General features: G+C 43.6%; 1 protein-coding gene across 19 annotated transcripts in view; it reads right to left on the bottom strand.

Moving 5' to 3' along the window:
* The window catches only part of dst (dystonin), a 617,802-nt gene that overhangs the window by 370,005 nt on the left and 229,947 nt on the right, over nt 1-17,850 (bottom strand). The window contains exon 1 of one of the 19 annotated variants that reach the window (XM_087979179.1): nt 13,884-15,113. The exons of 17 other annotated variants lie outside the window; for them this stretch is intronic. In XM_087979179.1, coding sequence (XP_087835305.1) covers nt 13,884-14,807 — 924 coding nt within the window. In that variant the 5' untranslated portion in view covers nt 14,808-15,113. Of the gene's footprint in view, nt 1-13,883; nt 15,114-17,850 lie in introns of those variants that run through there. One more of the 19 variants, XM_087979260.1, reaches the window with a different exon arrangement.

The following is a 17,850-nucleotide window of genomic DNA, read 5'->3' on the forward strand; positions in this document are numbered from 1 at the left end:
CAGAGGGGAGAAAGGCAGAGGGATAGGGGAGGGAGGCAGAGACAAAGATACACAGAGAGATGGGGGGAAGAGAGGGCGACATGGGTGTGGATGGGAGATGGGGGTAGGCAGGGATTAAGACAGTGCAAATAGGGTATGAGGAAGAGAGGGAAGGAGAAAGAGAGAGAGAGAGTGAGAGAGATTTGGGAGAAGGGCAAGTGTGATGGAGTGGAGGATCGAGGAAGAGGGTTGTATGGAGGTATGTCTGCTTATTTTGGAAAATGTGTTCATATTGGTGTTTGTGTTATTCTTACTGGTCTATAAATGAAGAAAATATAGTCTAGTCAAATTTCATGTCATACTTAGAGACTAGTGAACAAATATTCATAACTCTCTAATTTTATTCATTTTTTGCAGTGACACTGCTAGAGCAGCTCATACTGTCCAGTTGGGAATTTACTGTGGACATAAAATAAACTCAAATGAAGAGCAAATGAAGTGCCTCTCCAAATCAGTGTGGAAAGTGATCACCAGATCATGTACTATTGCTGAGAACTGAGCTCCACACTCTTCTGAATGCTTTAATTTACCCTCAGCTCTGTTCAACAGTGGGTCTGCTGTCGTATACCACCCACAATGTGTGCGATCCCCTGCTCACATACAAAATGAACAAACCAGAAAACCCTCACAGTTAAAGCTAATGAGTCAAATAGGACAATTATCATTAAAACTCCTCCAGTTTTGTCAATCAACATTCTCATTGTGGTGGGTATATACGCCCTTAATAAATCCTTCAAAAAGATTCATGTGTGAACAACTGCTGATTTAATAGAAACAACATATGTGCCTCTTTCTGATATGTAGGGAAATATCACTTGGTTGTAAGCAAAACCATCCAGTTGGTAATCTTTAAAATTTCTCTGAATTTTCTACATTTGGCAGTCATGTCTTAATGCTAATAAAAGCCATGACGTGAATAACAGTCATATTTTACCATGTTTAAGACTATATGCAGTCGATGAGGCTTATGCCCGAAATGTCGATTCTCCTGTTTCCTGGATGCTGCCTGACCTGCTGCGCTTTTCCAGCAACACATTTTCAGCTCTATATGCAGTCGATGCCCGAGCTAACATAAAACACCAATCAAAACATTAATAAAGGAGGAGAAAGTGAGGTCTGCAGATGCTGGAGATCAGAGCTGAAAATGTGTTGCTGGAAAAGAGCAGCAGGTCAGGCAGCATCCAGGGAACAGGAGAATCGACGTTTCGGGCATAAGCCCTTCTTCAGGAATGAGGAAAGTTTGTCCAGCAGGCTAAGATAAAAGGTAGGGAGGAGGGACTTGGGGGAGGGGCGTCGGAAATGTGATAGGTGGAAAGAGGTCAAGGTGAGGGTGATAGGTCAGACTGGGGTGGGGGCAGAGAGGTCGGGAAGAAGATTGCAGGTTAGGAAGGCGGTGCTGAATTTGATGGATTAGACTGAGACAAGGTGGGGGGAGGGGAAATGAGGAAACTGGTGAAATCCGAGTTCATCCCTTGTGGTTGGAGGGTTCCGAGGCGGAAGATGAGGCGCTCTTCCTCCAACCGTCATTTTGTTGTGGTCTGGCGATGGAGGAGTCCAAAGACCTGCATATCCTTGGTGGAGTGGGAGGGGGAATTGAAATGTTGAGCCACAGGGTGGTTGGGTTGGTTGGTCCGGGTGTCCCAGAGGTGTTCTCTGAAGCGCTCCGCAAGTAGCCGGCCTGTCTCCCCAATATAGAGGAGGCCACATCGGGTGCAGAGGATGCAATAGATGATGTGTGTGGAAAACATTCAATAAAAGCAAGCTTGGAAAATAGCAACAGAAGATGAGGTTATCATTTTCTCTCTCCTCGAGCCAGTTCCACCATTCAGATAGACAACGGCTGAACTATGCTTCAATTCCACTTACCCAACCTTAGATCTATAAATCGTACCACAGAACATATATCTCACTCAGGAAAATTTCTATTTACCCTCCTTTTCCTGCCCCCTCTCCTCTCCATCCAACCACCAAACCTTGATAGCATTACCTACTGGAAGATAGTTACAGATTTCTGCTAGACTTTGTGAGAGGAAGTGCTTCCTGATCTGTCCAGCCTAATTTTGTGGTTATCACTCCTTGCTTTGGACTCCCCTGCCAGAAGAAATAGTTTCTCTCTACCCACACTATCAAAGCATTTAAACTTCTTAATCACCGCAAAAATATCCACCCTTAAATCTTCTATTCTCAAAGAAATGCAAACCTAGTCGATGTAAACAGTTCCCTTTCTAGAACCTTTAAAATCCCAGTTTCAGCTGACAGCTCTGCACCATGAGGCCAATATGTCTTCCAGAGAGAGATGCAGTAGTCAAACTGACACAAAGCCTTCCTTTGGCAGTCATCCCACAGCTTTATGTATCAGTAACATAACCTCCACCTGTGTGTGTGTGCTGCATCACAAGATGAAGCCCAGCATCTCATTTGCCATTGAAAGTATTTTCTGTACCTAAAGCAAAGTCAACTACTAAGTGAATTTGACCCTTTTGACATGCAGTGTGACCCACATGGAGAGCAAGACATACAAAGGCAGCTTTACACTGAGAGTCTGCCTGTGCACGTGGAAAACACGAGCACCAATTCAAAAAAGGGTGCTCTAAAAGGTCACAATCACATGTTCCTTTTCAACGGCGGAGAGGAAGGGCAGAACAGAAAAACACCAAAACAGCAGCTTTCGAAGACATGGCCAAGTCCACACTTGTTGCTAGAAGCCCCAGCTGCAGTGGGCCAATTCTGGGCACCACACTTCTTCAAAAACCTTCAGACTGGAGATGGTTTACCATGATGTAAGCAGTGGTGAGTGAGAAATCTTCAGTGAGAAGAGAAGAATTGGGATAGTTAGGACCATCCTTCTCAGAACAAAGCAACAACCTAACAAATGCAGTAATACAGGGAATTTTACGTGGATGCAGTGATCTCCTCAACGTTCCCACCCTGGCTGTAAAGTGAATGAAGTCATTGGTGGGTGAAGTGGCCTCAGCTTGGGCAGGTTGCACTGCTATCACTTCATGGTCATCAGGCTATTCATACAGGCGTAAAGGTCGTTCTGCGATAACGTGTGTTTTGAATTTGCTGTAATGAGGTTGATGAACTGGGGACACTGTTTCTAAACAGCGAACTTTTAAAACATGTGTTGGCAGTAACACGGTTACATTAACAACACTTTAAGTGTTGTTTCCAAAGCACGATTTTTCTATAATGTGGGGTTGCACAAGAACATAATCATCGCATTATAGAAAAATGACATGGAAGTCCACTGTGAACTGCCAGCCAAAAGGTTAGTCAGCATCGTTCATCCTAGCAGTATCTGTGGTAGTGCCATGGCAGTGGCCAAAAAGACACCATTTACCCAGACTTTGGGGGAATTAAGCAATGACAGAGTCAGATAAAAACCAAAGATTATTGTCAGGGGATGGATACAGAATTGGATGATGAATTCTATTTGAGAGAAATGAATAAGAAAATGCAACAAGAATGACACAAGTTTAATGGCAACAGGTTGTGAAGGAGGATTAGAGAAATTCAAACTCTGCACTGAAAAAGCTCAATCAAAATATATTGCGTGGCCCCTGATAATTGTTCCTATGCAGTACTGAGTGAATATTATTGTGCCATTCATGCCATTCTTTGGAGTAGGAGGTTAAACCAAGATTTCATCTGCCCTTTTCAGTAGCATAGAAGAGATCCCATTACACTATTCCAAACAGAAGCAGGGAATTTCTCTTTTTTGGTGGGAAAGTGGTCATTTCATGGCAATGTCACTTAATGAGTAACCCACGAGTGCTTTAAGGACATGGGTTCAAATGCGAGCACAGAAGCCATTGAACACAATTAGTAAGGCTGAAATTTATCAATAATAGCTTTCTTTATTGATTCGCATAAAAATCTGTCTTATCCTTTTAGGAAAGGATGCCCAGAATGTGGTTGTCTTTTAACTGCCCTCAATTCAAGGACAATTGGAGATGAGTAAATAAATGCTGTCCTTGTCAGCAAGAACAACAAACTCTTCAGCCAGTACCTCAAAAACAGATTATTCTGGTCATTGTCACATTGCTGTTTGTGGAATTTTACAGCGTGCCCTAAATTGCAACAATCACCACACTTCAAACATTAAAAAAGTACATTGGTATGTTTCAAGGTCACAAAATGTGCTACTGAATTCACCTTTCCTTTTTACCATGTACTGTAGATGATGTAGCTAAATTGAACTTGATTACCCAATTGCAACATATGGTCATGTTTGGAATGATGTATCAGATAGTCGATGTGTCGCCATTACAGGAGCACAATATGCTGGGCTGCATGAGTACAAAGACTACAGGACGGAACCAAACGATTTGTACCTTGCCCATGACCTTTTGTCATACTGGCCTCCCTACCTTGGAAAATTTCATTGAGAAACAGTGTCAAATAAGTTAAGCAAAGCACATACTCCCAGCAAAAACGATTCAGTGTTGTGCACGAGGGAAAAGGCCATATGGTGGAACATATTCCCACAACAGCTTGTGGGATCAAAGATCAAATTTAGATGGTGGCTGCCAAATAATCTTCTCCTCAGGACTTCAGAAAAACAAGCGACATTAACCATATTTCATGCATGCTTGATATTTTGATGAATATGTTCTGTAATAAACCCCATTTTTTATTATGTTTACATATAATGTGGAAATAGCTTTTTTTATAGCTTTAATAATTTTGACAGTCTTTTCACATCCCATTCACCACTTGCTGATACCTGCTGAATACATTTGCTTATTTATGTTACTATACAATCATGATGCCTGAGCTTTTTTTAAATCTAATTCCTTAGAACATAGAACTTTGAACATTACAGCGAAGTACAGGCACCTCTGGGACACCCAGACCAACCAACCTAACCACCCCGTGGCTCAACACTTCAACTCCCCCTCCCACTCCATCAAGGACATGCAGGTCTTTGGACTCCTCCATTGCCAGACCATAGCAACATGACAGCTGGAGGAAGAGCGCCTCGTCTTCTGCCTAGGAACCCTCCAACCACAAGGGATGAACTCCGATTTCTCCAGTTTCCTCATTTCCCCTCCCCCCACCTTGTCTCAGTCCCAACCCTCAAACTCAGCACCACCTTCCTAACCTGCAATCTTCTTCCTGACCTCTCCACCCCCATCCCCACTCCGGCCTATCACCCTCACCTTAACCTCCTTCCACCTATCGCAATTCAACGCCCTTCCCCCAAGTCCCTCCTCCCTACCTTTTATCTTAGCCTGCTTGGCACACTTTCCTCATTCCTGAAGAAGGGCTCATGCCCGAAACGTCGATTCTCCTGCTCCTTGGATGCTGCCTGACCTGCTGCGCTTTTCCAGCAACACATTTTCAGCATTTTGTACAATAGCCTACTGTGGGGAAACTTATCGAATGCCTTGCTGAAATCCATATACACCACATCAACCGGTTTACTCTCATCTACCTGTTTGGTCACTTTGTCAAAAAAGCCAATAAGATTCGTTAGGCACGACTTACCCTTCACAAAACCGTGCTGACTGTCCCTGATCAGATTATTCTTTTCTAGATGGTTATAAATCCTATCTCTTATAACCTTTTCCAACACTTTACCAACAACTGAAGTGAGACTCACTGGTCTGTAATTACCAGGGTTGTCTCTACTACCCTTTTTGAACAAGGGAACCATATTTGCTATCCTCCAGTCCTCAGGCACTATTCCTGTAGACAATGATGATTTGAAGATCAATGCCAAAGGATTGGCAATCTCTTCCCTTGCTTCCCAGAAGGTCCTGGGATAGATCCCATCCGAGCCAGGGGACTTGTCTATTTTCACACTCTGCAATATTTCTAATACCTTTTCCTTGTGAACCTCAATCTCTTCTAGTCTAGATGCAAGTATCTCTGTATCTTCCTCACCAACATTTTCATTTTCTATAGTGAACACTGTCGAAAAATATTTATTTAGTGCTTCCCCTATCTCCTCTGACTCCACACATAACTTCCCACTATTATCCTTGATTGGCCCTAATTTAACTCGCGTCATTCTTTTATTCCTGACATACCTATGGAAAGCATTAGGGTTAACCCTGATCCTATCCGCCAACAACTTCTCATGTCTCCTCCTGGCTCTTCTGAGCTCTCTCTTCTGAGGTCTTTCCTGACTTCCTTGTAACCCTCAAGCGCCCTAACTGAGTTTTCACATTTTGTTCTAACATAAGCCTTCTTCTTCTTCTTGACCAGGGATTCCACTTCCTTAGTAAATCACGGCTCACACGTTCTATATCTTCCCCCCTGCCTGACAGGTACATACTTCTCTAGGACACACAGGAGCTTTTCCTTGAATAAGCTCCACATTTTTAATGTGCTCATCCCCTGCAGTTTCCTTCCCCATTCTACGGTTCCTAAATCTTTCCTAATTGCATCGTAATTTCCCTTCCCCAGCTGTAACTCTCGCAAACTCTTAGCCTGCAAATTAACATTTTGACACAAGTCTCAGTAAAACTCCACCTTCGGGCTGCAAATGTGTTTCATGAAATAAAATACTATTATTATTAAGATGGGTTTAAGACAGAAGGAGGGATCAATTTGGGGCAGCGATAAAAGGGATTTGAAACAAAAACATGGTAAAATTGGGTGATCAAACCTGTAATGCCCATTTTGCACTGTCACAAATGACCAACCTCACTCCTTGGATAAACTCTAAGTTGAATACATTCAGTACTGGGTGTCATGGACAACAGATCGAGTTAGACTAGAATGGCAGTTAAGTAAAACACATTTGATCCATCCCAACAGGTATACTAACAACAAATACTTGCATAGCACCTTTTTCATTGTAAGACCACCCAGGGTACATCCCAAGTGCAGCATCAGACAAAATGTGACAAGCAGCATACAGAGGCATTTTGACAGGTAACTGAAAGCTTGATCAAAATAGATGGAGCTTGAAGGAGGTGAGAGATAGACTGGTTTAGGCAGAAATTACACAGCTTCCAGCTGAGGTGAGTTGAAGGCACAGCTATTGATGGTGCAGCAAGCAGAATAGGGGATGCATAAGAGGCACGCAATTGGTGGAAAAGTCCGAGAAAGGTTGTCCAGGTGAAGACGTTTACAGAGAAGAGGTAGAGTGAGGGAATAGAGGGTTATGTACACTCTTTTCTCTCTGAAGTATTTCTAATAGCTAACATTGAAAACCTATCAATGAGGCATCAGTTTTAGAAATCCTGCCTCATACCAATTAGAACCAACGTAAAACCTGGACCTAATCAATCACATCCCAGGACTGACTATCCATTTGAAAGTGGAATACATGCATTAGCAACAGCATCTTTAAAAGTAATAAATAAATAAATGTAGGTGAGGACGGAGAATCCAGAGGAGCTAGTGATAAAGCAAGGTAACAAGTTCGTTCATGAAAGGTAAATTGATCGTGCTAAATTGTCCAAAGTGTTCAGGGATGTGTAGGCTATGTGCATTAGTCAGGCAAAATGTAGAGTAATAGGGTATGGGAATGGGTCTGGGTGGGACTTTCTTCAAAGGGTCAGTGTGAACTTGTTGGACCAAATGACCTGTTTCCACACTGTAGGGATTCTGTGATTCTATGATTCGATGAAAATAGTGAAGGAACAAAATAGAGTGGGGAAAAGCAAGAAACAGAACACAAGAAAAAGAAATATCTGGGCAGAAATTACATTGACAAAGGGATGTTTCACTCCTAAGATTATTTTCCATGAAAATGAAGTGCATGGTGGAAGTGAGAAACTTGTAGTTCATGGAAGAAAATCAGATAAAACTGATACAAAAGCTATGGACTACTGGGGATGAGGCAGCAAGTGATATTTCTTTTACAAGGTATAAAGTCTTATTACATTGTATGAGTTGTGTCAGCAACTCTTGAATTAATATCTTCTAACAGGTTGAACGTGTCTGCCATCTATTGTTCAGATATAGATATCACAGTGAATATACAGATATTATAGTTTAAAAATGTGTTGCTGGAAAAGCGCAGCAGGTCAGGCAGCATCAAAGGAACAGGAAAATCGGTGTTTTGGGCATAAACCCTTCTTCAGGAATTCCTGAAGGGCTTATGCCCGAAACGTCGATTCTCCTGTTCCTTTGATGCTGCCTGACCTGCTGCGCTTTTCCAGCAACACATTTTTAAGCTCTGATCTCCAGCATCTGCAGTCCTCACTTTCTCCATATAGATATTATATACTCCGAATTAACAAATAACAAGTAAACATTCTTTATCCAACTGCACCTTACAATTTATATTGACAAAACCTCCCTGTTCTCATTAAAAAGCATTTTTCCTCCTAATCAATCTCCAACTCCACCCACCACAGCCCCATTTATTACACATGCAAAGTCAAACTGTAATCTCTCTTCTGGCGATCTCTCCAAATATCCAACAAAAACTAAAGTCATATTGTGCGGTCATTACCACAAAGCTGTTTGTGGGATCTTGCTATGCCCAAGTTGGTTGCCACGTTTCCTGGATCTCAACAGTAATTACAACTTCAGAAAGGGCTCGCATGGTTGCGAAGCATTTTGGCATGCCTTGGTATTGCAGAAAGGCTCTATATGAATATAAGTTGAGAGCGCGGTGCTGGAAATGCACAGTAGGTCAGGCAGCATCCGAGGAGCAGGAAAATTGACTTTTCGGGCTGGAGCCCTTCATCAGGAATGAGGCTGGGAGCCGTGGGGGTGGAGAGATAAATGGGATGGGGGTGGGGCTGGGACAAAGGTAGCTGAGAGTGCAATAGGTAGATGGAGATGGGGGTAAAGGTGATAGGTTGGAGAGGAGGGTGGAGCAGATAGGTGGGAAGGAAGATTGGCAGGTGAGTCGGGTCAAGAGGGCAGCGCTGAGCTGGAACGTTGGAACTGCGGTAAGGTGGGGGGAGGGGAAATGAGGAAACTGGTGCAGTCCACATTGTTGCCCTGGGGTTGAAGTGTTCCGAGGGGGAAGATAAGGCGCTCTACTCCAGGCGCCAAGTGGTGGTGGAAGGGGCCCAGGATCTTTATGTCCTCGGCAGGGTGGGAGGGAGAGTCGAAATGTTTGGCCATGGGGCAGTGGGATTGATTGGCGCGGGTGTCCCAGAAATATTCTCCAAAGCGCTCTTCAAGGAAGCGTCCAGTCTCCCCAATGTAGAAGAGACCGCATCAGGAACAATGGATACAATAAATGACATGCATTGAAGTGCACGTGAAACTTTGATGGATGTGGAAGGCTCATCTGGGATCTTGGACGGAGGTGTGGGCGCAGGTTTTGCAATTCCTGCAGTGGCAGGGGAAGGTGCCAGGAGGGGAGGGTGGGTTGTCAGGGGACGCGGACTTGACCAGGTAGTCATGGAGGGAATGGTCTTTGCGGAAAGACACTTTTCCAGCATCACTCTCGACTCTCATCTCCAGTATCTGCAGACCTCACTGTCTCCTGTCTATATGAATATAACTCCTTTCTATCTTTCTTTCAACCTTTCCTCATCTCTCTCCTTTAAAGTTTATCATTCCTCAACTCTTTTGTTTGTTTCTATTTGCATGCAAAGTTGGAGTACGTGGATGGAGTAACAGCTCCAACAATGGCTCTCTATTGAGTAGGGTTGCTAACACTCTCAGTTTGTCGAGAGTCTGTCAGCATGGACGATGGAGCTCCTAATCATAGGATCCTGCTCGCCAACAGCCCCATCCCCTCAGAATCCTATTTGCTTTCAAACTTTACCTTAATTCAAAAGGATTTCAATCAATTTGAGGAAAGAGATGGTAATGAACCAGAAATTTGACGTCGATCTTGTCCAGGTATCAATGAAACTCAGGTGAGGCTATCACCTTCCCTTTGTTTCAGAAACTCAAGTAGCATTACAAAACAATCTTATTTCCTCTCCTATGCTGAACTCTACTCTCTAATGTATACTGAGTACAAAAAGGATAACAACAAAATGTATTCATCACAATTCTTGTCTCTTTCAAACACAAAAACTCTTTAAAACAAAGTTATGATTTTTTTTTTCCTAGTAAAGCTTTGAAGATTTGTCCCAATAATTTTGTCAAATTTAATGAAACAACTACAGGTTAAAAAAAGAATTTTCACACGCCAGCAGGTTCCACACTGTTTAATTCACCCTGCACAGACTCAACTCCAAAGACAAAATTCACCAGCTCTGAGCAAAAACAATTCCAAACCCAGAGTTCTGGAAGAGGTCATAGCCTTGAAGTAAAATCTTTAAATAAATTCAAAGAACACAAGAAGAAAATAACATAAGGGTCATGAAAAAGAGTCACTCGACTCAAAATGCTAACTCTGCTTTCTCTTCACAGACCTGCTGAGCTTCTCCAGCAATTTGTGCTTTTGTTACAAGAAAATAATTTCACAAAAAAAAATCACAAGCATGAGTGAGCTGATGTGAAATAATATTATTGACTTCATAGTTTAGTTATAATTTTATTGTAGACTATATGATCAATCACAGAGCAATGTAGGGAAACTGAAATGACAAGTAAATGAGGGAAGTGTGGACTCTCATGGTCAGATTGTGAGTGATGCCTTTACAAAGGTGTTTTGCATTCACAAATGTAGGAAGAGGAACCATACGGGAGCAAGGGACGTGATGAGTAGGTGGTAATGTGGTACTAAGGTTGAAGATCAGCATGATCATATTGAGTGACAAAGAGGGATACAATAACCTGCCCCTACCTCCTACAAGAATACGCTAATAAACTGCTACAGAAATAGGACAACAGGAAGTGAAGAGGTACAGGTAAAAAGTGCACATGGATAATTCCTGTGAAAACATTCTTCCTGCAACTGAATATTTTTTAAATTACTTTTTCCAATTTTTGCAGATTAATTCAAATGAAACTCAGTATAGGGAAGTGTTAGGAGTCACATTTTATTTAGGAAAATGAGAAGGCCACTTGGAAAACAAGACTCAAAATGGGTTAGTAGAGCAAACAGAATGGGGAATGCAAATGCACAAATCATGAAAAGTTGTGAAAACGGGGCAATGAGGCCATAACAAAAGCAACCCAGGAGTAAGGGATTATGTTTGGAGGGAGGAAGGAGAAATCAGAAGGATATGTTGGAGTACTGTTCAGAATTCTGATTGCCATAATAGAGGAAGGATATAAAGATGCTGCTGTGGATGCCAAACAATTTACATGGATGATACAGAACTTTAAAATTATACCTATCAGAAAAAAAAATCTGGCTGAGTGTCCTTTTCTTTGAGAACAGAAGACTCAGAGCTTGACTGAATAGAAATGTTGAAAATTACTAAACAATGTGGGCGGCACGGTGGCACAGTGGTTAGCACTGCTGCCTCACAGCGCCAGAGACCCGGGTTGAATTTCCATCTCAGGCGACTCTGTGTAGAGTTTGCACATTCTCCCCGTGTCTGCGTGGGTTTCCTCCAGATGCTCCGGTTTCCTCCCACAATCCAAAAATGTGCAGGTTAGGTGAATTGGCCATGCTAAATTGTCTGTAGTGTTAGGTGAAGCGGTAAATGTAGGAGTATGGGTCTGGGTGGGTTGTGCTTCGGCGGGTCGGTGTGGACTTGTTGGGCTGAAGGGCCTGTTTACACACTATAAGTAATCTAATAATCTAATCTAATCTAGTTTGACAGATTAAGGACAGAAAGGGTGCTGAATCATCCAACGACCGCAGAGATGGGTTAGATGGTGGTGTTGGAAGTATAGTTGGAAAACAGTGCATCAGTACTGCGTTCCTGACAGGTTCCAGCTCAGAGTTATTTTCCTGCAGGCAAGGCCCGACATGGCAGTCGTTCTCATATAGTCATAGAGATGTACAGCACAGAAACAGACCCTTTGGTCCAACTCACCCATGCTGACCAGATATCACAACCCAAACTAGCCCCACCTGTCAGCACCTGGCCCATATCCCTCCAAACCCTCCCTATTCATATACCCATCAAAATGCCTTTCAAATGTTGCAATTGTACCAGCCTCCACTACTTCCTCTAGCAACTCATTCCATGCACGCATCACCCTCTGCGTGAAAAAACTGCCCCTTGGGTCTCTTTTATATCTTTCCCCTCTCACCCTAAACCAATGCCCTCTAGTTCTGGAGTCTCCCACCCCAGGGAGAAGACTTTGTCTATTTATCCTATCCATGCCAGTCATGATTTTATAAACCTCTATAAGATCACCCCTCAGCCTCCAACACTCGAGGGAAAACAGCCCCAGCCTATTCAACCGCTCCGTATAGCTCAATTCCTCAAACCCTGGGCAACATCCTTGTAAATCTTTTCTGAACCCTTTCAAGTTTCACAACATCTTTCAGATAGGATAGAGACCAGAAATGCACGTAATATTCCAACAGTGGCCTAACCAACGTCCTGTACAGCCGCAAGATGACCTCCCAACTCCTGTACTCAATACTCTGACCAATAAAGGAAAGCATACCAAATGCCTTCTTCACTATCCTATCTACCTGTGACTCCACTTTCAAGAAGCTATGAACCTGCACTCCAAGGTGTCTTTGTTCAGCATCACCCCCTAGGACCTTATCATTAATTGTATAAGTCCTGCTAAGATTTGCTTTCCCAAAACCTAAATTAAACTCCATCTGCTACTCCTCAGCCCATTGGCCCACCTGATCAAGATCCCGTTTTAATCTTAAGTAACCTTCTTTGCTGTCCTCTCTGGAGGGAGCTCCTATCCACAAAGAGGCCTTGACATCCGTGGACAAAGCCAAATTTTAACACCTCAATGCTGCAGCCAGCGGACCTTTTAAAGCTTCCATTCTCCCTGACAAGCAATCTCCTGCTTCACTCAGCAGCTCCAGCCTCTCCCCTCCAGAGCTGCCATTCCTGCTGAATTTCTCTCGCACTGTGTCTTTGATTCGGGTACTCTTATTGGATCTCCCATTTGTCAAGTCAGTCGGCTTCCTCAATCGGACAGGCATCCTGGAGGCAGCATCATCATTGACTGCCTCCAGGAAAATTGTGGCCAGCATCCTACAATGGCCAATTTGAAGTTGTTGAGGCCAAATTCTAGATATGACCCAACTGGGATAATTCAACATGGTGTTGCCAATTCCAGCAAAGAGCAATACTTGATATCATCGATATAGAATAATTACCAAGAAATCCAATATGGAGTTCTTTTCTGAAAATGTGGAACTCACAACCACAAGGGGTAATGAAGCTGAATAACAGAGGTATGTTTAAAAGGTATAGGGGAAGAAAGATTGGAGGGATAAACTAATGCAGGAGATACTAATGTGGACTTGAATAAATTTATGTCGTCATTATTGATTAATGTACCACCATTATAACAGGATTAGGGATGATAAACTCATGGTGTCATTAACTGATGGTACAAAGACAGAGGGTAATTAGGGAGGGAACATCGAGTGGTATGATCTGGAATGATCTGGTAATGATGGTGGTAGAAAAAACAATGAATTCAAAGGGAAATTGCATACACTTAAAGTAAACTTTCAGGGAAACAGTGAGAATGGTATGGGACTAACTGGATGGCTCTCTTCAGGGAGCCAATAAGGACTGGACAAGAAAGGTATAGAGGGATATGGACCAAATGCAGGCAGGTGGCACTAGTTCAGTTAATGAAACTTGGTCAGCATGAAAGAGTTGGGCTGAAGGGCCTGTTTTCATGCTGTATGACTCTATATGATGTAGATTGAGATACTGTTATGCCATGTTTAACTTGATGCACAGACATGAAACACAGTCATTGCTCTGTAAATATCTCTGTAATTTAAAAAAAATTAATGCAGTTTATTCCTCAACACACATGTAATAGAATCAATTTCCTTAATAATGTAATCAAAGGCCTTTGCTGTGAATGGGGAAGAGTTGGGGAGTAGGGGGTGAAAATCAGGAACTCATTACCTCATTAATCAGTGACGTGAGTCTACTCACAGCTGAATATTTATGTCTGCACCTTGCCGACTCCCCGGACACTTTTCCCGACAGGGACAGCAGCCTGTTTCCCGGTGCTGTGGGAGATGAGTCACTGCAGTCAGCAGCTCCTTGCTGCCTCTTTGTCTGAGTTCTGAGGACCGTTAATGGTGGTTTGTGATGTGACAAACCAGGTCGCTCTGCCAAGATACGGTCACCACTTCCAGTTCTATAAAACGTATGATCGAGAATATTGCCCAGACTTCTGGACTGACGACAGTCAAACTGCATTCCCATGTCCGAGCTTGGGACAGGCCACACAACTGTGCTCAGGCTGATGGCTCTTTTCAGCTCAAACCTCAGACGGTGGCAGTCAAACGAGTCACCCTGCACTGCGCCGTGCTTCGACTTCCTCTTCTTCCTCTTTTGCTTCTTCACCCGGGCCAGGTCATTCCCATCAGCCACACATTCCCTGCTTGCTCCGTCCGATTCCACATCCCCCTCGAACTGATACAGAAAACAGCTGCCCGAAATGGAGAGGGAGGAGGACTCTCCGACATCACCGAGCCCGCCATCCAGAGCTCTGGTTAAGTCATTCGTGTCACCACAAGGATTGGCTTGGCTCCCTCCCTGGGTACCGTCACCGTGGTAGTTACCTTTATGCACTCCTTGACTGATAGCTTCCTCCAAGGTACTGGCCAGGGCTGGAGCCCTGGCTGCGATCTCTCTGCACCTCTCAGCATCCCTTTGCTGGACAATTTCTGGTGGAAATGGCAGCTCCTTGTTTTTCTTTTTCCTCTTCCTCTTCAGGTAAAGTTTGCTGCGGGGGTAAGGAGATTGATCCAGAGGAGCCTTCGCAGGGTCTAATGCACATTCTTCTTTCTGCGCTCTCACACATCCACAAGTGTTTCCCATTCTTCTCAGAAAGAGCAGAAGGCACTCTTTGGGAGCAGAACTGGCCTTTTCCAAATGTTTTTTACCCAGCTGAAATCCTAGGCTGCAGATTTATCCATAACCAGAAATTATTCTCACTTGCTCTCGCCCTCTCCTGTCTATTCTTTTCTGGCTGTGTCTCCTTCACTCTCTCTCTCTCTCTCTCTCTCTCTCTCTCTCTCTCTCAGACACACACAAACACATACACTGGCTGTCTGTCCTTCTCCTTCACTCTCTCTGTCTGTCTTTCTCCTTCACCACTTCTCCCTCTGTTTCTCTGCCTTTTTCCTTCACCCTCTCTCTCTCTTGCAGGCTGCCTGTCTCTCTCTCCCTCGATGCGCAGCCATTTTGCATTTGTGAAATGTTCATGCAGCCAACGATGGCATTTAGCCCAGAAAGGGCCTGTGTCTGATCAGTCCATAACCAGCCATGGTTACAGCAGTGGAGTGTGCTCGGAACTGAACTCATTCAGTGTGTGTACACTAAGAGCACCCAGCGACCTTGCTGAAATTTAGCAGCGACTCCGTGCCATGAGATAATGAACGGAAAACTCCCAGATTAGTCAGAACGTTTTGCTCCTCTTAAAACTGCAAGTGAAATGAGTTTAAGTAATGCATAAGGAATCTGCAGTAACCTTTGAAATCATTAAGCTATGTGCAAAAAGAGAGCAAACAGTATAGTGCTAACGAAATACAGTCGGCATGAGAGTTGGGGAGACATTTGGCACGTTTACCAACCACAGACCCTCGGTGCAGAGAAAAAGTGTCTTTTAAATAAAACTTCATTAAGTGATAATTAACATATTCCACATTCCTAATTAGCAAAGTGAAATCATTAGCATTCCAACAGTGTTGAGGGGAAACAATTGGACTTCAACTTTATTCTCCGTTCTGACTTAAATATATTTAAATTACTTAACGGGTGAAGGAAGGGGGAGGGGAGGTACGGGAGAGACAGAGAGAGAGAGAGATTTTCCCCTCGAGTTTTAAATCTTCATAGTAACAGATTCACAAGTACTCTTTGCTGATTTGTAAATGCAAACTTAAAAGTTCTCTCCCGACAGGCTCTGCTGATAATAGGACGACTGGGAGAGAATTGGAGAGACTCCATGAAGATAAAACCACAAACTGGCCCCAGAGACATTCAGACCCTGGGAATTCATGCTAAGGCAGCTTTCACAGCTGACATGCAACGCCTCTTCAATGGCTCAGGATCGGTTCCTGCATCCGCGTTATGGGCTGCACAGACAATCTCTCCCCAACACTCCACTATCTCCACCCACTCTCCCCCGATCCCCAACCTCCATCATGACCCACCCTGCCCCACTCCACCTTATACTGAGCCACTTCATCTGGGCAGCCCTCCTTAACATCATGCCATCCAGTTGCATTAACTGGCAATGTGCTACTCCCCTTCCTTACTACTCCAGCCCTCACTGACCTTTCATGTGAGGATACACCCCTCACAGCCTCACAGCCTCACAAAAGGCACTAGTAAAAAGCTAAATCTTACTCTATATTTCTATCCCTGGCTTTGCATCCAACACAAACTTGATATGTGAAGCCCATAGCTGAAAAATAAAATGAATTGCATTTATATAGCAGCTTCATGGCCCATGGCCCAGAACATTTTACAGCCTATGAAGTCCTTTCTTGAAGTGTGGTTAATTGTGAAAATTGGGAAGATTGCTGTTGGAAGCAAGTGGCAAAAGGAATGTCTCCATCTTGTAGTCAACTATAACTTGTGGTTAGTGGAGCAAACTAACAATAGGAAAGAAATTTCCATTGATGGGGTCAGCTCAGTCTGACCCACTTGTTAAAAAAAAAAACCCAACAGTGTTGAATACAGTCTAGACTTCACCATATCTCTCTCTCTCCTTCTCTCTGTTGAATCCCTGTGTCAATAAATCAAAATGACAAGTATGGTTGAGCCTATTCCTGGACGTCTCGTCATATGACCTTCAGGCCCAGTCAAATCATCTCCGATACAACTAAACAATGGAAGTATTTAAAGGAAATAATTCTCTTTAAAATGCATCCCTTCATTTTTTTTAATTCTCATACGATTTATACAAGCCATCTGTAGCAGTGTCCTGCAGATTAATCGTTAATTCCTGGCCACAATCCTAAATACAGCTTAAAAACAATAAATCTGCAGATGCCAGATGTCTGATTCTGTCAATTCTTTCAGACCACAAGAGACATAGTGCCATCACTTGTCCAGTTTTCCAGAGCAGTTGGGGAGGTGGTGGTGGTTAGTGATGATGTCAATGGATTAGTAAACCAGGCTAATGTTCTGATGTCATGGTTTCAAACATACCATGGCAGATAGTGACATTTAAATTCAATAAAAAGCTAGTTTAATGGCAATCATGCAACCATAGTCAATTCAACTCCCCCTCCCACTCCACCAAGGACATGCAAATCCTGGGCCTCCTCCACTGCCAAATCTAAGTCACCCAACTACTGGAGGAAGAACATGTCATCTCCCACCTTGAGACCCTCCAACCACATGGAATCAATGTCGATTTCACCAGTATCCTCATCCCCCCTCCCTCCACCTTATCCCAGATCCAACCCTCCAACTCGGCAATGCCCTCTTGAACTGTCCTACTTGTCCACCTTCTTTCCCACCTATCTGTTCCACCCTCCACTCCGACCTGTCAACATCATCCTCCACCTTCATCCATCTACTGCATTCCCAGCTACCTTCTCCCCAGCTCCCCCTCCCATTATCTCTCAGCCCCTTTGGGCCATCCCACATTCCTGATGAAGAACGTAGGCTCAAAACATCAACTCTCCTGCTCCTCGGATGCTGCCTGACTGGCTGTGCTTTTCCAGCGCCACACGTGTTGACTCTGATCTCTAGTATCTGCAGTTTTAACTTTCTCCAACCAGTGTCAATTGGCAAAGAATCCATCTGGTTCACTATATCCTTTAAGAAAGGAAATCAGCCAGAAGTGACTATTCTCTCTCAGGAAGGTAACACGCACTGTGGCTTAATGACTTGAAAAATCACAAAGAGG

The sequence above is a fragment of the Chiloscyllium plagiosum genome, unplaced genomic scaffold, assembly GCF_037043375.1.
Source record: "Chiloscyllium plagiosum isolate Xiang-an unplaced genomic scaffold, Cpla_swu_hap1 HiC_scaffold_3, whole genome shotgun sequence".
Lineage (NCBI taxonomy): Eukaryota > Metazoa > Chordata > Chondrichthyes > Orectolobiformes > Hemiscylliidae > Chiloscyllium > Chiloscyllium plagiosum.